The following is a 23,688-nucleotide window of genomic DNA, read 5'->3' on the forward strand; positions in this document are numbered from 1 at the left end:
AACTATTGTATATAATGATTCTTCTTTATCCTTTTCATCGGATGAACAGATGAAACGTGTTCCCAAAAATACGTTGAAAAAAACAACACGCATCTTAGTAAGAACGTGATACCACGTAAGGAGACTGAAAGTAATACAACATTTTCTTGCGAATACCTACTCATCTTCTCTACTTGCCCGCCGGTTGAACTGTGATCATGATTTAATAAACGACCTTGAGCCAAGCGAATCTTCTGATTTTGATTTGGCTACAAACTTAAATGAATCAAATGTAGCAAATGCTTCAAAGGAACATTTAGGATGATTAAAATTCATTGCAACATTTTGATTCGGAGAATGGGACAAATGTACGTAGTGACGATATTTAAGAATCATATAATCGCCGTCCGGGATTCGCTAACTGCGAAATAAACGATGAGATTGAACAATCCGACACATCTAATAATTAACGGATCGAACGGACGGTCGAGGCATACATTAAGGCCTGGCTCACTGAGCCTGATTGATTCATTGATACAGAAATATTTATAAGGGGGACCGAATAAACTGCTGGATACACTTCACTCTGGCCACACGGTGGGGGAGACAACGAAGCCTTGTATGAGGCAGTTTGAGTCTACAAGTATATGCCGACTGGATATCAAAAATTTTCTCTCATCATTGTTTAAAAGGCCTCGGAGTAAGGCAAGACATAATAAGAGTTTAAATTGTAAATAAAACTCACTATTTAAAAACCAACGAAGCCTTAATGTCATAATTTATTTTTCATTTTATCTTAAAACAGTATTGAATTAAAATAATTAAGGAATTAAAGATAATTGTCTCTATGATTGCTTCTTTAGTAGATAAAGCGAAAGGTACTTTTATCAAGATGACGACAGCGGGACAAGGGCAGCCTAATAAACTTAAAGTAAAGCTTCTAGTGACTTCGCTACACATAAAAATGCATCCTCAAACACCGTAAACTATCCATAAATATAAACATAACATATCTACTATATAAAAATAACTCGGGGTTTCCTTCCTGACGCAATATCGCCAGAACGCATGAACCGATTTCCACGGTTTTGCATTCGTTGGAAAGGTCTCGGGCTCCGTGAGGCATATAGCAAAGAAAATTCAGGAAATATTTCAACAGAAAAGCGGAAAGTCATTTTTCACATACAGCCATCTGGTGGCGAAACGGAGTTCGCCGGGTTTGCTAGTTCCCCATAAATAGCCAATGTTTTTATTTATTAAATAACACACGACAATGGTTATATCCAGATGACGTCAGAACGGTATCACAATAAATTAAATACAGGAGAATACTGTAATAATAATAATACTCTAATATTCGGCGTCAAACTCGAGACTGAGCAAACCTAGCACGATTTACCTCTTATTAAACACTAGCGGCGCGCCCCGGCTACGTCCGGGTAGACATATGCATTTTAATTGTTTTATTAAGTAGTAATTTTTTTATTTTTACGCTGATATACTTATTGAAACAGAGACAATATCCACCAAACTCGACATTATTTAAAAGCAATTTAGACGTTCTTGAGTTTCTTAAGAGTCGTGTAACTAAAATGACTTTCTTTTAAATACGATTTGTTTTTTTCGAATAAAAACCAAATATCATAGTGATATAATGCAAAAAGTCAGGCTCAACAACAGGCAGACATTACCATAATTCAAACAAATGATATTTTCCTTTATTCATTTAAATGCGTTTAAAATGTTTAGGTACACGATACATAAATAACGAGGATCTTAATTTAATTCGTAATTTTAAACTCATTTACTACATCTTTTTATATAGCAACCTAATGTATTTTCTATACCTACAGGGCGTAGCCAGGGGAAAAGTTATGATATTAAAATTCACATATAACACTTCGAAGTCCAACAACAACAATATTATTCGATATCTTGAATAAAGGAAGGGTTATTAAAAATCGTTTTTCAATCAATGTTCTAATGGTGCTCGTATTTATTTAAGATTCTATTTATGCTCCTTCTATATACCCACTAATAATCACTTTATAGTATAAAACAAAGTCGCTTTCTCTGTCCCTATGACGCTTTGTATGCGGATTTTGATGAGGTTTTTTTAATAATTCAATAAATAGAGTGATTCATGAGGAAGGTTGATGTATAACAAACAAAAATGAAATTTTAAACGAAAGACATTCGATTTTCAATTTGGTTTATTGAAACAAAATCAATTGATTGTAAATTATGACCTAATTAGTAATTCTAGAACGTTCTGATCGTAGTCCTGCAACCGTACACATCTGGGGCTTTCTGTCTTGTCGTCTGTCCGCCCTACGAGCCAGAAAGTCTCCATTACCCCTTTACCCTGTAACACATGAACCATAAGGAAAATGCTACCATTTTGAATAATGCATCGAAATATCGAATCCATGATTTTAGTAGTACAGCAACGTGCAACTCTGAATTTTTTACTTTCCGTTTAGAGTTTTTGAAGTGAAACTTCTTTAGAATCGTTGTGATTTCAAACCTGATGCAACGGAAAAACGACAGGTAAGAGACACAAATACAAAAACGTGTAGAATGAAGCGGGCAAAGAATGAGACAGAAATGTACATACTATTTTATTCATTCTTTTGTCGATTTACTGAAGTTTCACTTCCATCATGTGTGAATCGCACACACACCTTTTTTTTTGTTTTAGTTAGTCATTCGCACTAGAATATTTGTGTAACCATAGAAAAGATTTGTGCATTGTTATACACAGAACATTATTCGAGAGTATAAGTTGTTTGGAAACCAATAAAATAAATGCATACCTGAATGTCGACTAAGCCTCGGGACTCTACGACATAATTCCCTATTGCATCTAACGCTTCTTTGGTCGTTGGCGAAATGTGAATTTTCATAGCTGAAATATCAAAAACGTGCATTACACTAACTTTAATTTCTACATTCTTTTTAAGCTATTGTATAGCTTTTATGGCGGGATTTGATCGCGGCGACTGAATCCAGAAATTTCGTAATGAAATAACGTATTAACGTATCCCCCCCCCCACACACACACACACATACACACACACACACAGACACCACGCCATAGGAAACTTGGAAACAAGCGTGCATCGTCTAACGTCGTTTCAGTTCGGCAGACTTCGGCGCGGTGTTTGTATTCATGTAGTAGCTTTCCCAGAGTCCCCCAATGCCACACGTATAGTACGTTGTTTGTTTATTCTCCCAATCTCACCTTCTCCCGTGCTCTCCATCCGACTGGCCGTGTTGATGGCGTCGCCGAACAAACAGTATCGCGGCATGGTGGTGCCCACGACGCCCGCTACGCACGGGCCGGTATTGACGCCGGCGCGTATGCGCAGGAATTCGTCTGGCCGGTGCGGCACGCGCGCGCCCTCCAGGCTTCGCATCAGCGAGAGCGACATATCCGCTATTTCAGACGCGTGCCGGTTGCCTAGAACGCGTCATATCATATGTACATATACATCCTGTCTCTTCTATCCTTATAATATTGTATTTATGTAATAGTGACATGATGAGGATATATAAGATTATATGTATGTATAAGATTTTGAGGATACGTGTATATGATGACAGAGTTGATCGGGGCTGTTAGGTTATTACGCAGAGATTATAGTCTCATGTTAGGACATACGACATGGTAAATGCAATTGTGGTTGTACTCGTAGAAAACAGATTGACATAACCCAAATTAATTTAATTATTATATTAAATTAAAAAAATCGTCAATTTGCGAGTAAAAATTTGTCAAATGAGAAAATCAATTTACTATAATCAGTACTGTTAAAAAGTTACTTCACCTAAATCTGAATATTAAAAACGGGCCAATTAACTTCGACTCTTAAAACGAGCTATGAATATCGCTTCATATGCTAGTGCTAAGTAGAAGACAGATTTAGCACTAACATTATAACTTATAAGATACCAGCTGATACCGCGGTTGTTTTCGCGTGGTTCCCGGCTACAATATGGTCTATGTGTTAATCCAATCTATAATCTATCTCCGTATCAAATTTCATACAGATCCCAATAGGAGTTTTTGCGTGAAAGAGAAGCAAACATTCTTACAGATTTCACTTTTATGATATTAGTAGCATATATTCTATCATCAAAATAAAACAATAGGAACAAATGCTATATGAATGTTAATATATTAAATAACACACGACAGTGGGTATGTCGAGATGACGTCAAATCGGCATCACAATATGAGATACAGGAGAATACGAGGAAAGAAATCGGCACGTCATCAAACTCGAAAATAAGCGAAACAACCGGAGTTGCATGTATCTAATTATCCTACTAATATTATAAAATTACTATATTTTAAAAACTAACATGATATGGTTATATACATGTATGTATATCTGATATGTTACAATTAGTAAGGCCTGAAGAATTATCCTTCAAAACCTATTCGAATTAATGTAGTTTTTAATCTGTATCTAATTCCTAAAAGCACTCTAACAACCCGCTACAAGGCAAATGCTGCATTAACTGAGATCTAACTGATCGTTATAAATGGTCAAAATTCATACATCGAGGCAATTTGCAAATATTATGACGTCATTAGTAACACGACATGTGGTTTAAATGATACGTCATATCGAACACTTCTCTTTTCCTGGAGGAATGTGAATCTCGTACGTCATTAACCCAGTGAGGATTAGGGTTGCCACTCGTACTTTATAATAAAGCATTGTACTGTATTTCAGGTAATTGTAACCTAATTTATGAGAACAATAAAGTAACATAAAGTATTGTATAAATAAGAATAAACGATAAAGATAAATATGGCAAGGTACTTTATTTTAATTATTATATATACTTTTTCTTTCTTACCTAAAGTTGTGAAGTGGCAGCCCTATAGTATATATAATAATATTGCGTAGGATCAAAGTACAAAGGGGTTACAAAGATACCGATAATACGTAAATATATACAGAATAGGAAAGAAAAGAAAATTTTCCGTAAGCTATGAATTAAATTTTAGACTTATAGCATTGAAATGCTTTACAAGTGAGATTTTGAAAGAATAGAATTTTTTTATGACGACACGGGATTAGAACCCGCGTCTTTTTGCCATACCGTAGTAGGCTATGAAATCAACTCTCTCTTTCGACTGATAAATATCTTACAAACATGCGTTACCGGGCACCAGTAATACATAGTCATGTAGATTTTCCATTAATTGCTAATTTTTTTCCTAATTTCCCTAATTTTTAATGACTATGTCTTCTATTACAAACATCCATTAAATTTACTGAAATTTGGTATGGACATAAATTTTTGGCATTCTTTCCGGCGTATATTCCATGGCATTTTAATGGTAAAACGGTTCATACATAAAAAACCACAAACCACTTCGCGTTTTTATGTGAAATAAGTCCACAAAATACCAAAAAAGGGAACACAACCATGACAAAAACTCAATTATAGCGCACATAATTGTTGCTATTAGTGAATTCAAGGAAAACAACCATTCCGTTTTCGATATACCAACACGTGATTGAAATTAACGTTAGGATCTGTATATAAATTATATGTTCTAAGTATTCCAAATGGACAGTATCCGCAAATAATTTGCGTGAATTAGACTTCAAAATATTGTTATATTTTATACCAAATGTTTGTACTTGTTGGGCACGCGAAACGTCTTTGTTTATAAAGAATGTTATAATTTTGACATAAACGTTTGTGTGTGTTCGTCTGCCTGTCGCGTCGTAGCTCTTAACCGGATGAAACGATTTCAATACGAATTTTTTCATTTGAAAGCCGGTTGCCGTTTTGTACGGAACCTTAAAATTCATGAATTAATTGCAAAATGTTTAATTTTTTTAAGAAAGAATTTGTTAGTGACATAGTTTTTTAAATTAAATTATATCTATGATTTATAAACGAAGTTTTTTTAACGTTTGACACAGTATATTTACATTTATTTTTCTTTGACTTTAATTATAATTTGAAAAGAAAACATAACCTTAAAACTAGCTTACCGTTTCGTTGTGGAAGCCCTGACACAACCATATATGCATCTCCTATCGTCTCCACTTTATACACATTATACTGCATTATTTTGTCATCAAACATTCTGAAATAAAGAATTATATTTGTTAATAATAATTTTTACTTTTCTAAAAAAATTCACAACATCAGCTACAACAACGCACAAAGCACAATTTTTGCAATAATTACTTATGTTATAAAATGTAAATTTTTCTTCAACACAAATACACAAAACTGAGATTTGTGTTATGTTATAAACTTAAACAATCTAACTGCATATACATGGTGTCCTGCCAAATCACGTAAAAAATATGCCACCGACGCATTTATTTCAACTAGAATAATTTTAAAAACTCTATGTGTACACCCCTAACTAGGCATTCACCCTAAACACCCGTACGCTCACTTTTAAGATTATTCCTTTATAGACCCAATGCCAACATTATTTGAGCGGTGTATGCCGGCTGCGCGATGCGAAGATGTAAATTAACCTACCCTGACATAAGCTATGATACTAAAGGAGAATTCAGAAGCACGTTTCCTTTTCCTACCCTTCCCAGCCCATTCCTTGTTTAAAGGCGTCAATCCTTTCCTTATCCCTTACTTATTATAAGCGGGCAGCGCATTCGCAGAGTCACTACCTCTGAGAATGTTCATTGTCGGTGGTGAGTCTTACCATCAGGCGAACCACCAGCTCAGTTGCCCGCTATGACGTTAAAACATATGATAGATATACATTGACGTGCTCATTTCAATACGACTAAAATATAAACAAACACAGCCTCACTTGTACAGCATGTTAAGCATGTTGATGACTTCCATGGGCGTGCTGTTGGCAGCTATGTTGGTGAAACCGACGATGTCGCTGAAGTAGATGGTGACGGCGTCGAACGCCTCCGCGGGCACAGTCCGCTGCGCGCGCAGCCGCCGCAGCACGGGCAGGGGCAGCATGCGGGAGAGCAGCAGATCGCTCTTCTGCTTCTCAGCTACTAACTTCTGCGTGCTTATTTCTATTGATTCCGTGAATTTCTGGAAGCGAACAGTATTTTCTAAATGCTAAGCTGCGTTGAGTAGGAACTCTTGTATTTTAATGGTGATTTATAATGTGTTGTCTTCGAAGGGTCGGTAATTGATAAGGGTTTGGCATTTTTCATACATTATATATGGATTCGCCACACACGGTTGACGCTGGTGGCCGCCACATGCTGGTAATTGGGAAGGATCGTAATCGGCATACATCCTGTAGTCTTCATACATTACACGCCACGCACGGAGAAAATCTTTCTGAACGAATCGCTTTTCGTGGCGGCCTTATATCGCGTGTGGCCTACGTGCGGCAACCCTTACATAAAAACAGATATTTCCTACAAATATAAATAACTATGTGTGTTTGTCTCCTTTTGATGCTCAAACCACAAAACCGATTTGGTTGAAATTTGGTCTCGAGTAGCTGTAAAATGTTCGAAACGTCGGTATAAATGTTTGCACACGCAAGTTTGCAAGAATGGATGGATGGTTTGTAAGTATGGATGTTTGTTACTCTTTCGCGTAAAAACTACTGAATGGATTTTTATAAAACTTTGCAATAATATAGCTCAACTATATAAATGCTTGCCCGTGGGTTCGTCGAATAAATCGCGGTCAAAATCCATAAAACAGTCTTTAATTTCTAAATACATACGTGAAATAAAACACAAGAAAATACTATTTACCTGGATAGTATTTATCGTATATCGCAACAACAGGATTAATAAGGGCGAAACAAGAAGGACTAATATAAGCACTACGATCCCAAACACCAGAGTCTGTCTCGCTGACCACACTTCGCGGTTCACTGATTCACTGAAAATCAAACAAAATCATTTAATATTTAATATTTTGTTTTATAGCATAAAATGCTTTATAACGCCCATTATACATAAGCATTATTTCTGTACCATGTAACAACTGCCCTTTTTCTATGTACAATAAAGAGTATTCACTCATTCGTTCATTTTTTTAAAATAGAAAAAAAAAATAGTTCATGACCCGTCGTCCACCCATGATACTTATCAGTACGTGTTAATCGAAAGATATTAATTTTCATTTGTGAATCGTAAATCAATGCTGTGTAGATTTGCTTACGGATTAAATTTTATTTTAAAGTTGACGATCCTATTACAATGAAATAAAGTTCAAAATATATTTACATTAATTACAATTTCTCTTATATCAGAGTTGGCTGTTGATAATTAAAAGTAAACGTTTGTAAAAAAAAAGTTTAACGAAACATATTTGATTCTAAATTTAAACGTAGTCATATATTGTGAATAGTCACAAAACAAATCAGAACTATCCGAGTCCTCGTTATTTAGATCCAAGAAAGGTTAGTTAAAAAATACAATAGCTTCAGAGGATTATTTAACTTTCTAACTCACCGTACATAACTCCACAAATCCAATTGAACCGCCCTGAGACGAGCCAAGTGGCTCAATGTCGTTTCTAGGTGATATTGCTCCGTGCCCTCTTCATTAAACATTAAACCCTCTTTCGATTTATAACTGAAAAACAATGCATTATGTTGTTATTATAAATTTAAATAACCATTAAGGTAACTAAAATTAGTTATACCATCATTATTTCATTTACTAATTGTGATTGTTATACAATACTTTTTTTTTGTAGAAATTTAAACACACTTAATTGTTTAAAGTACGCGTAGCTTAAAAACTTTGATTGTGTATCTATAATTTACTAGCTGCGCCCCGCGGTTTCACCTGCGTAAGTTCGTACCCCACAGGAATATCGGGATAAAAAGTTGATTATGTGTTATTTCAGCTGTTCAGCTATCCATGTACCAAATTTCATTACAATCGGCTAAGTAGTTTTTGCGTGGAAGATTAACAAACATAGACAGACATATATATATATATATATACATCCATCTTCACAAACTTTGGCATTTATAATGTTAGTAGGATGTTACTAATGTTATGAGGTTGACTTGTTTGTTATGTACCTATATATGTACTATGAGGATGAAATGATTATGATTATATGCTTACTGTTAATGTTACATACACAAAAAATAACACTTATACAAAGGAACTATACAAGTAGAGTATTATCTTCAAAAGATACTCTAGCTTTGGGGGAAAAGTGTGGGATTTCTACCCACTAAAACTTCTTCGGCGGCCAAACTCAAAGCATAAAAGCGGAAAAGCGGAAAGTCTAGTTAATGTGCCCTATGTAATAGTTGTGCCCCGGCTTCACCCGTAGTAAGAAAACTTTTAAAAGCATCAGTCGAATTGGTCAAGCCATTCTCTAGTTTATCGCTTAGCAACACATTTGGCGACTTAATTTAATTATATAATAAGTACATAGTTTAAAGGAAAGTCAATTCCCGCGTTTATATGTATGTAAGCTTAAATCTTTAAAATTACGCAACAGATTTTAATGGTTTTTTTTTTATTGATAGAGTGATTCAAAAGGAAGGTTTATATGTATAATAACATCAATTAAACCACTTCGAATTTAACGCGTGCGAAGTCGCGGGCATAAGCTAGATAAGCATGCATAATGGCACCCGTGCGAAACCGGGCGGGTGGCTAGTATTCAATTAAAATTGTGTATAATAGAAGTATACCTAATTTATGGAGAAGAAGGGCTAAATAAAGCGTGGGCAACAAAACTTACAACGGAATTGTTGCATCTTAGAGAGTTCTCGAAAAAATTTGAAAGCTACAGTAATTGTTAACTTATGGTTTAATAAACTCCGAAATGAAACACTCGTAGACTTTAAAAGGAGTTAGATAGAAGTTTTTCGCGCGGAAATATATTAAGAGGTTATACACTGCGACAGACTCAATGGTGAAGTTTTAAAATTTTCATTATCTCCTCTTAATGTAAGAAGAAAATTAAATTGAAAATCGCTGGCTTTGGCTTTTTCTTTTACCACGTTTTTATTGTGTCATAGCCGATAAAGGAGCCTCATGGTAAGCGCTACCACCATATATGACCCTTTGCAGAGGCATAAGGTTATTTGTAAGCCTTACGCACCACACATGCGGACACGTCAAATAAAATAAATCCTTCATACTTCTCATAACGATTTAAAGTCTCTTCATAATAATGAACTAACCTAACCTAACCTAACCTAACCCAATTATCCCATCTTCTATTTATTACCGTCTTGTACCGTGTCATTTAGAGTCCGAAATCCTTAGTTATATAATGTACGAGCTGCGCCCCACCGTTTTGCCCGCGTGAGTCCGTATCCCGTAGGAATATCGGGATAAAAAGTTGCCTATGTGTTATTTCAGTTGTCCAGCTGTCTACGTACCAAATTTCATTGCAATTGGTGCAATAGTTTTTGCGTGAAAGAGTAACAAATATACACATATACATACATCCATCCTAACATACTTAGGCATTTATAATATTAGTAGGAAGTAGTAACCTTAGTTATTTAACAAACCTTAGTTATGTAGTGTTAATATAAAATATAGCGCAGTGTTATTCAAGAAACGCTAAACCGCCTTCAACCTCGACAAAATTCGGCTCAACCAGTAAAAACTTATTAGGTAACATACACAGAAATACTACGATGTATATATATATATACATAATGCACGAGTAACAGCGCCATATGTGTTTCGTACGAGGAAAATATTGCAATTTTAATGTTTGATTTTTCCCTCATAGGTGCGTAAATGTCTTCCCAACTAACGCAATTAGTATTTTTTATTAATCTCATTACTAGTTTTTGCCCGCGACTTAGCACGCGATCAATTCGGAGTAGTTTAATAGATGACATATATACCTTGCTCTTGAATTACTCTATCTAATATTAAAAGAGGATCCATAGAATATCTTGCCGGCTCTTCCCTATAAAAATTGCTTCCCAAATTGAAGGTAAATATAAAAATTATATTATAACAATCAATCAAAATTGCTTCTAAAAGTCTAATTAAATATTAATGCTATAATTTGAGTTTGTGCGTTGATAGAACAGTAAGTCAGTGAGTTATCTTATAGTTTTAAATTATTAAGGAGACTTGCTTGCGATGCAGCGATGATGCATGCGAGGAGTATCACAGTCCATAGTAAGTATATTACTTATGTAACATTGCGTAACTTAATATGCGATGTGTAGTGGTAGGTCGGGCTAATGGGTATTTCCGAACAGAGTTCATTACTAAGATAGTGCGTTTATTTTTATTTTTAGTTTATTTGTTCATCATTGTAATTTGTTACACAATAATCTATTCGCTTATTTGTTTGTTTCATGTGTTTCTAAGTATTTGGGTGTTCAACGTTAATACTGAATTTAAAAAATATTTCATCATTAATTCGCTATGTCTTAAAATTAATGCAAAATTTAGATAACCATGACGTTTTAAAGCAGTACTAATTCAAGTGTGAGAAAAATACAGAGCTATATAACAAGACTAGCTCCATCACTGTCTCTAAACTCTAATAAAGCCTCTGACTCCGATTGTATTAAACCCCGACTCACAAAGAAGGTCGTATAAGTTTGACATGTCTGTCCGTGTGTGTGTCTGTGACGTCATAGGTCCCGAATGGATGAAACGATATCAGTTTTTTTGTGTTAAAATTGACTTGTCTACGGGTGATCTCATACAAGTTTGACGGAAATCGGTGGAGCCGTTTCAAGATTTCTAGTTGATCTGACTGACTGTCTTATTTCCCAAATCTTTGAAAATGGGTATCAAATGAAAGAGCTTGACAAGAAAAATACTATAAGCTTTGTCAAAGTTATTCAAGATGGCCGTCAGCACAAAATGGAGTCAAGTGTTTTCTAAATTTAAATTGGAATTTAATCTTATAGTGACACTTTTGTAAGACGTATCAAAAGAGTGTAAAGGTTTTTGAGAGGATTAAATAAAGGCTTCGCTCGTCTTATTTGATTATCCTATCCCTTAATATCTTATCCCATATTCAATGGTGAGAATAAATAATTTTAAACTCGAATAATATTGAAGTACTCCTTAAATTTAGTTGGGAGGATGTTGTATTTAAAAAATTAAGTGCTTTCTTAAATTTCATTCATTAGATATACATATTGTGTTAACATAACACATATCCAAACATATGCATGAACGATTTAAATGGTTGGTTTTACTTTGTATAACTTATGTCATAGAGAAACAGAGTTTTGAGAAAATATTGTACAACGAACAATAAGATAAATAACGTTTATATACTGACCTTAACAATACATCTTCTAACACATCTACATCCAAATTTTCTAACTTCAGGTACTGTCTCGTAGACTCTAAATATTCCAATGCCAATTTCAAATGTAACTGGATGAAAAAATTTCTTGTAGTCGCATCATCCACCACGATAGGCTGAAGAAACGCCAGCGACAGTTCCTCCGTTGTCTTCAGAATTTCATAACAGGCTGTTAATTGTCTGGAATATGAATAACATTGCATTAATAGAAGAGTAATTAAATATGCTTAAAAACGTGTCATATTGTTCTAACTAATCCAGCCCTTTCATTTGATACGGCCATATTGTATCGGCAGTATATATTATCTTTAACCCATAGAATATTCCGAAACCAAAATCAAAGTTACTTCATCCATTCGGGAGCTATGAAGCCACTTGAAATTCTAGAATTAGACCAATTAATTTTTCCCTATTAAACACGAAAGGAATCACGTCAGTAGGTTGAAAACCCAAGGTTTTAACGAGTAACAAAAAAAAAACAGTAATTTAAACAGTAATTTTAATTCGATTGAAAACCTGCTTCGTTTTGGGACTTTTTCTTTATGTCATCGTCGGCAATGGAGCTGGTGGGTCACCCGATGTTAAGCGCTACCACCGCCCTAAACGTTTGGGGAGGTTTAAGGTCTACGTCGGTTTACTATATCGTAGTAGCATACAAAGCTGATCATGAAGAGTATTAATGAAGCGATTGTTATCTCATACCCATAGAATATTCGAGATTCATTACAGTTAAGGTTGATAATGAATCCCTTTAATTAACATGCCATACATTCGGTGTATTTAGTAAAACCTCATCATGTCTCGTGAGTTTAGAACTTTAGGGAAACAAGATTTAAAGTATGTTTTATTGAACGGAACTACACATTCAAGTTAAAAGCAAATATATAATTAAAAAAGATACTTCAAACAAAAACGAAAACAATTATTTACTTCCTTCTGTACTTGATATTATATGCTTTCTTTTGTATTTTTTGTTTTTCGCTTCCTATTCATGTTTTTGGTGCAGAAAAAAGGAGTCTTTAGGAACAATAATTTTAATACATAACGTATTACTATGCAATTAATTTAACGACTTAGTACGACGATTGCGAAAGATATACGACTAAAATTTTCTACTAAAATCTCTTTCTGAATAAAAATAGAGGAATTTGTAATCAGAATAAAGAATCGCATTCAAAGCTCGTTTACAAACGGCGGTGGATATTCAAACGTAAGCTCAATTCTACTTTCAGTATTCAATTTAAAAATTCTCATTCTTCTAATTTTAGAGAACATAATTACAAATGAGCCACTTGCAGTGAAGTCTGTTAAACAATTATCAATTGAATAATTTTTAACCAAGCCGCATGCTTTCTTATTTAATTCTATACTATACATTACCTATTTATTGCCAAACTTTGCTATGATCTCAAGTTTTAGAAGTATCTTTCAGTAGTAATATAATACTCATCCACTCATCTGTACATAACAAAATAAGGTCGTGTTATGTACGTGTATTGAAAGCTTTTGTTCTCAAATACATGAGTTCGTCTCCTCTAATCAAAAACTTTGGTAATTCCGTTACGATTTGTTTGATGAATGGCCCACTAGTTCTTCCTGTATTCCAATGCAAAATATACCCTTTCAAACGGGTAATACAATATATTTTTTGTAGAATACCATATTATGAGCCTGGATCTCAATAGAGTAGTTCTTTCACCTCTGTTTTTACGCTTAACTATTTGTATGGAAAATGTTAACGAAACATTATTCATTTCTTTCAATTGAACAATAAAATCACAGCACTTCGTGTACAGTAATATGTAACTTCTATACGCATTTTCGATTAATATAGAGTTTTTAATTGATTCATGTAGATTTTGGCAGCCAGCGGTGGCCATATCGTCTCTCGTCTCGTCATTTATCAAATTGCGTCTACCCTATAAAAATATCTACAACGAATATTTCTTTTAAACATATTATTTTATCATGATGGGCAGATCAGGTGACCCAATAACTGGACATCCCTATGAACGTCGCTCTCCACCGAGCTGAAGACCGTAATAGGTGCAGAAAAGCCGTCAAAAAAGCGATGAGAGGTCAGGATCCTCAACTGTGAGGAACCGACTGAGGAGGATTAGGACATGCTGTTCGTTTATGCAACTTGTAATGGGAATTTAGAAGTGACTGAAAAAAAAATCTAAGACAAAATGGTGACCACAGTCAAATTTACACGCGCATTTAAAATATCCCTATATTATATAGTAGTAGTAGCGAACCTGTTATCTTGTTATTCATTAAAATATCCAATTTTATACCTTCTTGATCATGAGTTTTTAAGCTTCTTACAGCTATAATATACTCTGAAGTAATCAACTAAAAGACCTTATATCTATGATATTTTCTGCTCGTAACGTATCACAGTATGTTAACAAAATAAAGGTCGGATCGCTATCAAACTGTGAGCAATCAACTGGAATTTGGGATAATAGCCCTCTCCGAGATTGTTTCGAAGACACAATAGCAGTGTTGAAATTGAAAATAACTATTTTTAACACGCTTTTATTAGCTTCACGTGTATGCTTGTATGTTTGTATGTAACCGTCTCCTTTAGACTCAAGTTTGACTAACTTTGAAGGGACGGATTTATTTCAAACTTTTTTACAATACAATTGTTTCTTAAAATTATTTTAACGTATGTTTGAATTCTATCATTGGGTGTCTTTTATTTTTTACGGGTTAATTATTATTTACAAGCTGCGCCCCGCGGTTTCACCCGCATAAATCCGCATCCCGTAGGAATATCGGAATAAAAAGTTGCCTATATGTTATTCCAGTTGTCCAGCTGTCTACGTACCAAATTTCATTCCAATCGGTTCAGTAGTTTTTGCGTGAATGAGCAACAAACACACACATCCTTACAAACTTTCGCATTTATAATATTAGTAGGATTTATATACTTCTTACGCGCAACTACGAACAGGATCTTCGTACGGACTGTTAAATGCGCGATGAAATTTATTTTTTCTTAAGATTTTCTTCCATAACATACTGATAATAAGACACACAACAAAATTATTAGCACAATCGGTTCTGCCTTAAGGAAAAAATTGGTTTTGTTTTAATTTGAAGAGACTTCTTGAATTATGTTACATCGTAACATTTAATCTTCAAAACGGTTAATCACACTAATAATACAAATGTGAAATATTGATTGGTTTAAATGTTTGTCCATCAATAACAAAACTATACAACGGATTATGATGAAGTTTCGTATACAGACAGAGATGAGCTGACTTGGGTGATAGGATACTTTTATGCCGATTAAATGCTCCCTTGGCATAAAACAGGAATTGATATCCGAGCCGAGCCGGGACGAATGTCTAGTATTAATATTATACTGTCAATAGGGGTTTCTGAAAATCAGTGCTGCTAGTTGACTCAAAAGTCACTGCAGCTTTATACTGAGAGGCCCCTTTTGATAACAAACGTTGCCGCACAGTACTTGTGTTATTTTTTAGGTTGTAAGTTTTTAATGTGTAATATTTTGTTTTAGTTTTTAAATTCTTTACTGTGTTTATTGTTTTTTTTTTCCCCTTTTTTTCTGTTTCTGTGTCGTTTGTTATCAATAAATTTTTTATTATTATTATTATTATTTATTAGATAATATCCTTGATACTGACGAGTTCAAAAAACAACTACGTAGTCATGTGTACAACGTGGCTGGTTGTTTCCAAAGTAAAGCCAGTAAACACATAAATTTGAGAAAACAGAAAATATCTCATAAAATATTTGGTAACCGGAACAAAGGGAGGAATCCGCTTGAATCTACACGAGCATATAAATTTGGGAAGCGGCGAAATGTGCAGTTCAGTTTAAAGTTTAAGCCTTTGCTTGGTATTTTGAAGAATTATATAACGCTTCCCAAATCAGGTTTCGATTACAGCTGATATTTTGTATAGATATATATTAAAATTTCATGCGATATTGGCAATATTTAAATTTGTGTTACTTTTTTATAGAATATAATAAAATAATTTATTTACTATTTATTACACAAATTAAATTAAAACCTTACTTATTTCTATTTTTATTTGTAGTTATATATAGACTTTATTAAAAAAAAAAACAAAGAAACAACATAATCAATATTATAATTTCACGTTATCTAATTATTATAATTTGTATCTTGCACAAAACCCATACTAATGTAATAATAAAGAGTACAGCTTTATACTGTTTTGTTTATTTGAACGCACTGTTCTCAGAAACAGCTGTACCGATTTGAAAATATTTTTTCACTGTTAGATAGGTCATTTATGACGGAAAGTTTAAGGCGAGATAGGATATATGACATCATGTCCAACGTATAAAAACCGCGGAGCTCAAGCAATTTTAATAAAAACTCATAAATATTATAGAATAAACTAAAATAAATGCCATAGTCGTCTGTTTTCAAAGCAATCGTTAACAAGAAAATAGAAACCATAGAAGAAGGCATTAAGTTTTAAACTCCAGGCAATTTGCTGGAAAAAAATAAGTTCTAATGTGTCTCAACTTCCTTTAGTAATGTGAGAGAAAATCTCACAAAGCCAAGAAGGCAATGCCTCCTTAACAAATATAGACGGTCGGTGTTTGTACAGGGAAGATATATGAACAAACACTTGATGAATGTCTATTATTAAAGCAATACAACATCATCATCATCATCATCATCAGCCCATATATGTTCCCACTGCTGGCACAGGCACAGGCCTCCTATGAGGGTTCAGGCCATAATCCACCACGCTGGCCAAGTGCGGGTTGGCAGATGTCACATGCCGTCGAACTTTTAATTCTTGGACATGCCGGTTTCCTCACGATGTTTTCCTTCACCGTTTAAGCAGTGGTGATGTTATCTACATGCGCAGATAAATTGAAAAATCAATTTATTTCCTGCACGCTCGCCCGGTCTCGAACCCCGACTTATCGATTTTGAAGTCCGAGGTCCTCACCACTGAGCCACCACTGCAAGCAATACAACACAAAACAATAATTATTTAATTTGTGGTCTGTTTATGTGTAAATTTCAATCAGAAACGGCTTATTTTCACTCTCAAAATCAAACTCAAATATTAATTTATTCGATTAGACTTTTTAGAGAAGCACTTTTGAATCATTCTTCACAGTTTTAACATATACCACCGTCATTCGATTTACATATGGTTTTCATTAATGTATTGTTCTAAGCCTTACTTAACTTTAAGTGTTTGTTTCATGCCAATCGGTTAATCTATACTAATATTATACAGCTGAAAAGTTTGTTTGTTTGTTTGAACGCACTATTCTCAGGAACTACTAGTTCTATTCGAAAAATTCTTTCAGTGTTAGATAGCCCATTTTTTGAGAAAGGCTATAGGCTATATATGAACCACGGGCGAAGCCGGGGCGGACCGCTATTAAATAATAAAATGATTCAGAAATTAAAAACTTTTTAACGGATTTAAATGCGATTTATTCATTCCGTCATTTCACAGGAGACTCCCCGTGACCACGCTCGCTGTAAAGTGTTCGAAACGTCGGGTTAATAATATAATGAATAAATCGCGTTTAAAATCCGTTAAAAAGTTCTTAATTTCTAGATGTATAATACTCACGTTAAACCAAACACAAGAAAATACTAATAAAATGATGTCAACTCAAAGTATCAGAGAGGGACGTTGTCTTTACCAATCAATTGAAGCGAACGCACGTTCTCCAGAATATTAAGGCGTAAAAACTTCATAAGATAGCACTGACTGTTTCTTTGAATTTATTTATATTTAAGGGTGTATCAGATTTGTAAGAACATATTGTTTAAATTGAGTATAGATTAATTGGATTTTAAATCGCATTGACACGTTATATACGTCCGTCTGTCTGCTGTCAGGCAGAATATCCGTATTGGTGATAGTTGGACATTGGACGATTTGCAGAGATGCTATATTTCAGTTGACGCTATAATAAAATATACAAAATGCAGGTTAAGAAAGGGTTGGCCCGGTCACAAAATTGGATGGGTAAACAATTCTATTTCATTTTTGCGACTACTTTGTATGTTTGTTTTTAGTATTTCGAGTCCGTTTCGCACTTGTCCGATTTCTGCTTTTTCTATACTTTATTTGTTTTTAATAAATAGGTATCAGTAAAAAACAGTTTCGTCCCTACTTATACACATTGCATAGCTTGGGTTAAGATAAAATGAAACGGTTCGAAACAGAATATAATTCTTACACATTTTTTTTTGTGTGTTTGTTGATTTAAACAAGTCTTGATAGTAATTAAATGGTTCTGTTTTTCAGAAATAGTGCACGTTACCGCTATGCATAATAAAAACTGATGTTCATATGGCTCGTGCTATGTAAACTATGGATAAGTTAAATACATTGTCCATTGATGCGAACTTATTTATAGTTATTCTTACACTGGTTACGACAACATTACCTACCCATACAAAATCGACACTTTCTTTAATAGATGAATCTTAAAACTCTATGTGTACAGCCCTAACCGACATCCTGTAGACCTTTGCCAAAAGTAGCGCTTACGCACAAGTTTGTGTTTTTATAGACAAGCTACCTGTAACCCGCGGCGTCACTCGCGTAGTATTCTGGTGAAAAGTAGCCTATGTGCTTATCCAGACTATGATCTATATCTCAACCAAATTGGATACGATACTCTTTTCACGTGACTGAGTAACAAACATCCGTCATCCATACATACATTCATCCAACCATGTTCACAAACTTTCTCTCATATCATATTAGTAGATCACGCATTAGCGAAACGGATTTTGCGAAACGATATGATATCGATGTCATCATTTACGTTTCCTTTTCCTTTAATAAATTTAATATGCTTATTTGAATTGCACACTATAATAGTAAATCATAAAAATAATGTTCAATTATAACAATGTTATCTCCGAAATTACTTTCTATATTAATTACTTTGTTCGTAACGGTCAGGAAAAAAACAATATTTAAATTGTGTTTTCCTACCGATATTAAAAGTATATTTCATTTACTGGTTGTTAAACCTTGCTGGAAATGAAAATACAATTAAGAATTGATAAATATTCAAATTAATTTTTATTATTCCATATTGCGACCACAGCCGCCATTTTAGAATGCCACAATTATCATCATCAGCCCATATATGTGCTTATTAGCAGCTAAAACAAAATTGTTTTAGAAAACCACATTAAAAAAACTGACAGTCCTTTACAATCCAATAATTATTTTAACAAAATTCGTATTTCGCAAACTAAATGTCATAATAGTTTAAGAATTCTAAGCCCGATGTGATAATTCTAAGTGTACTACTGAACGAATTTTATGAATTTTGGTATACAGGGTATGAGCTGACTTGGGTGATAGGGTACTTTTTATCTCAATTAAATGCTCCCTTGGGATAAAACAGGAATCTTGATATCCGGGCGGAGCCGAGATGAGGGTCTAGTTGATTATAAATATTAAACAGACTGTCAAATTTTTCTAACTATTTATTAGGAACTAATTTAATTTAATTTTTTAGTTTTATAGCATTGAAATGCTTCATAAATGAGAATCCCGCCTCGTGATCAAATTTTTTCTATTCTTACAAAATTTCTCAGGAACTAATTGAGTTTGTGATACAATTGAAGCATTTTAAGATAGCAGACTTGGGGTAAGTTCTCACCTCCATATATTAGAAGTCGTTGCTTTAACACTCCCCATTATATGCAGCAGCAACACTGAATTGATCTGGTCATACACTGACGCTTGACTTAATTTCTCCGCCTTTTCCGACTTCCTGAAAAATAAGTAAGCACCTTGAGTGACTTCTCCAGCACAGCAAGTAAACAAAAAAATTACTCATTGGACTGCTAGATTGTAATTATTATAACGTGTTTATTGTGGGAGTCGAGTACGCTTCGGCACGAATTAGGCCAGCTCACACCAGGGAACACCACCACAGAAAACCGGCGTGAAATAGTGTCATGCCACTATGTTTCGTACGGTGAGTGGGTAAGCCGGAGGCCCGTTTCCACTACCTCACCCGTCCCAGTCTATTCCTTCTTTCCATTCGTTTATCCTCTCCTTTTCCTTTACCCCATAAAAGCGGGCAGCGCATTCGCTGAGGCACTACCTTTGCGAATGTTCATGGGCGCTGGTGATCGCTTACCATCAGGCGAACCAGCAGCTCAGTTGCCCGCTGTGACATAAAAAAGGTGCACTTCCATAGCCTCCTGATTAAAGAAAAAAGTGATGCGATCTAGAATTTAAATGTGCATACTTACACCATATCCAGAACATCACGACGAAAGTTACTGCATGTAATATAAAACGATTTCTATAAAAACAACGATTACACACTACTGAATATAGATAATTTTGATACTTCTGCTTGAAAAAATGTACTAATACGATATCCTTCCTCCTTATCTACACTAATATTATAATCCTACTAATATTATAAATGTAAGAGTTTGTAAGGATGTGTGTGTGTTTGTTACTCTTCCACGCAAAAACTATTGAACCGATAGCAATGAAATTTGGTACCTAGATAGCTGGACAACTGGAATAATACATAGGCAACTTTCATCTCTATATTCCTACTGAATACAGACTAACTCGGGTAAAACCGCGGGGCGCAGCTAGTATTACTATATATATAAGATGATTTCCAAACGCATGTAAAATTTTTCAAAGGTTTTGTAGCTGTATTTTTACTTTTTGTATGTTGTCAGGACTTTCGGATCGGTGAACTGATTTTGATTATTCTTTTTTATTAGAAAGCTGGTACCTGTCCTACCTATTTAAATTTAGACTTGTTTTGACAATTTTTGACAGTTATAGCATTTGACAGTTTATTGTGAAAAACAATTATTATTTTGAAATGTTTACATCATTTAAAGGTATAAAATTGAACATAAAAAAGAAGGTACTGTTTTCATTTTTTTATTTTAGATTCACCCCTAAAAATATGCCCTTTATCTAATGTAAAACTCAAAAAATTTGAGATTTTAGCTGAGACATTATTGCTTAAAATTCAGTTAAAAAAACCCTCATAAAAAGTACTTATTCTCCCATGAACCCTACTCCCAAGGTTGTATACACATTGTATATTGTATACACAAGTGGGATTTACATACTGAATTAAATAAATTAGACTTAATCCATTATTTTGTATTCATACCGATCCAAATTTTCATTTAAAGAGAAGAGAAAATAACTAATTAAATTTTAATTTATATTAAACAGTACACCCAACTGGTCCAGTACCAAGGAATAAATTTATACAAATATGTTTATCTGATCTGTATATAAACCTATTACAGAGTATTATATTATGTTATCTGTGCTATAAGACTTCCTGGTACATCTGTCAGTCACCAGGTTGTCTCTGATGAATCGTGAAAGTTGGACCGTTTACAACAAATTATAAAAAAAATCATGAGGCAAGATTTCATGTCTTAATCGATGGGTGACTTTTGGAGCAAGTATATATATATATATATATATATATATATATATATATATATATATATATATATATATATATATATATATATATATATATATATATATATGTACCATATGCATGATCAGAGTTTTTAACTATTAGTTATGGGTATTGGACACGATTTCATAAATTCATGCTAACGCTTCTGTGTAAATTGCGGTGACATATAACTGGTTGTGCATACTCTTACATATTTTATAAATACACATTTAATGACCGTTTGTGACGCGTAAAATATAATAAAAAAAAACTTTATTATAACCAATCCTATTCACGTACGTAAAGTATGCGAAACTAAATTCATTACTGTTAGCTAAACAACGTCAATGTATACCCATTTCAAATAGTTTCGAATATAACAAAGCCCTCATATTTCTCAATAAGTCCGCCCTTACAGCTATTTCTACTTATATGAATGGCATTTGAAACTCATTCGTCTAACAACTCGGCGTTCTCATTTCTTTATAATTTAAAATATATTCGTATGATTACATTGTTGTCACGACACAATACGCATTATGCTGATTTTCTAAACGAAACATTTTATAAGCATTAAGTGCCTATCCTACTTAATATTATAAATGCGAAATTTTGTAAGGATGTGTGTGTTTGATACTCTTTCACGCAAAAACTACTGAACCGATTGCAACGAAATTTGGTACGTAATTAGCTGGACAACTGGAATAAAATATAGGCAACTTTTTATCTCGATATTCCTACGAGTACAGACTTAGGCGGGTAAAACCGCGGGTAACAGCTAGTAATTTATAAATGTATTATCCAAAGCAAGATTATGAATACAAATGTAAGTTTGTCTGTCTGTTTTTATCTAAACACTGTCACTTGTATATCACAATTATAATTAAAGTAACTTCAAGGGAAATTATCAAACATATACCAAACTATCTCGCAATTTCATTTCACCTCAATAATAAGTAGCCTGAGGTACTGTAGCCTACTTATCATCTACAGATACAAAAATCGTATCCAAAATAATGACGTTCAAGAATGACAAACAAATATATAACGTTAATGCATTTACAAGTATGCAATTAATAAGAGACTAGCTGAGCACAACAACGATCCATCAGCTCTGAAATGCATGATGTTAGGCGACCATTTTTCTATAATTACAAATAAGTATTCTCATGGTATTAACTTTTTGAAAAAATAAAATATAATATACATTTAAATTATATAATATTTTGCATATAATAATCTCCTTTTGTCTCATATTCGTGTCTCTATTTTACGATTGCTTCTCGTATTGTATTCTACATTAATATTTCACCTTCTATCAGAGGTTCTATTCAAAATGCAATCTGAATACAACTCCCATATAACAAGTTTAACACCGCAAATCATTGAAGTCGATCGTCGGTGAGTGCACAAATTTTGAAACCAATTAAATATTTATGTTTAAACAGTCTCTCTCAAAGTGGGCGATAACGATCCCTTGTAACCTATAAGTGGGCGATAACGTTGAAGCGGGTTAAGGCTGATTTTAATTTTTTTGTGTGAAACTTTCAAATGCACAAAACCTATTTCCTTCTCCTAGCCCTTCCCAGTCCATTCCTTCTTTCCAGTCATCAATCCTTTCCTTATCCCTTATCCCTTAAAAGCGGGCCGCGCATTCTCAGAGATCTGAGCCTCTGCGAATGTTCATGGGCGGTGGTGATCGTTTACCATCAGGCAAACCACCAGCTCAGTTGCCCGCTATGACATAAAAAAAAATTAAAAAAAAACCTGTCCTTCGAATGTATGTTGATTCTAGTTAAAATGCAGAAGCGCATGAAATAAAGAGTCATATTATAGCAATTATCGGAAGTCAGGTTATTTATCAAAATATGAAACGTTCTAAAACTGGTTTTGTTACGATAATAATTTTGGGAGAGGGGAGTTTGAGTGCTGAAAAGGAGTTGATTATTAAAG

At 34.0% G+C, this 23,688-nt stretch overlaps 1 protein-coding gene across 1 annotated transcript; it reads right to left on the reverse strand.

Moving 5' to 3' along the window:
- Positions 1-2,060: 2,060 nt before the first annotated feature.
- On the reverse strand, positions 2,061-20,037 carry LOC119838704 (atrial natriuretic peptide receptor 2-like). Its single transcript, XM_038364786.1, has 9 exons — positions 19,930-20,037; positions 12,226-12,432; positions 8,433-8,555; positions 7,728-7,857; positions 6,803-7,044; positions 6,006-6,100; positions 3,224-3,442; positions 2,796-2,887; positions 2,061-2,344 (listed from the first exon to the last, which is right to left on the reverse strand). The coding sequence occupies exons 1-9, from the start codon at positions 19,965-19,967 to the stop codon at positions 2,222-2,224; spliced, it is 1,269 nt and encodes a 422-aa protein (XP_038220714.1). The 5' UTR covers positions 19,968-20,037; the 3' UTR covers positions 2,061-2,221.
- Between the last annotated feature and the right edge of the window lie 3,651 nt (positions 20,038-23,688).

The sequence above is a fragment of the Zerene cesonia genome, unplaced genomic scaffold (assembly GCF_012273895.1).
Source record: "Zerene cesonia ecotype Mississippi unplaced genomic scaffold, Zerene_cesonia_1.1 Zces_u004, whole genome shotgun sequence".
In the NCBI taxonomy this organism is placed as follows: domain Eukaryota; kingdom Metazoa; phylum Arthropoda; class Insecta; order Lepidoptera; family Pieridae; genus Zerene; species Zerene cesonia.

Coding starts and splice junctions, on each gene's coding strand:
- LOC119838704 (XM_038364786.1), bottom strand. CDS start 19,967: ATGGGGAGTGTTAAAGCAACGACTTCTAATATATGGAG. Junction 7,858..8,432: donor GATTTGTGGAGTTATGTACG/GTGAGTTAGAAA, acceptor TTTGATTTTCAG/TGAATCAGTGAACCGCGAAG. Junction 7,045..7,727: donor ATACGATAAATACTATCCAG/GTAAATAGTATT, acceptor GTTCGCTTCCAG/AAATTCACGGAATCAATAGA.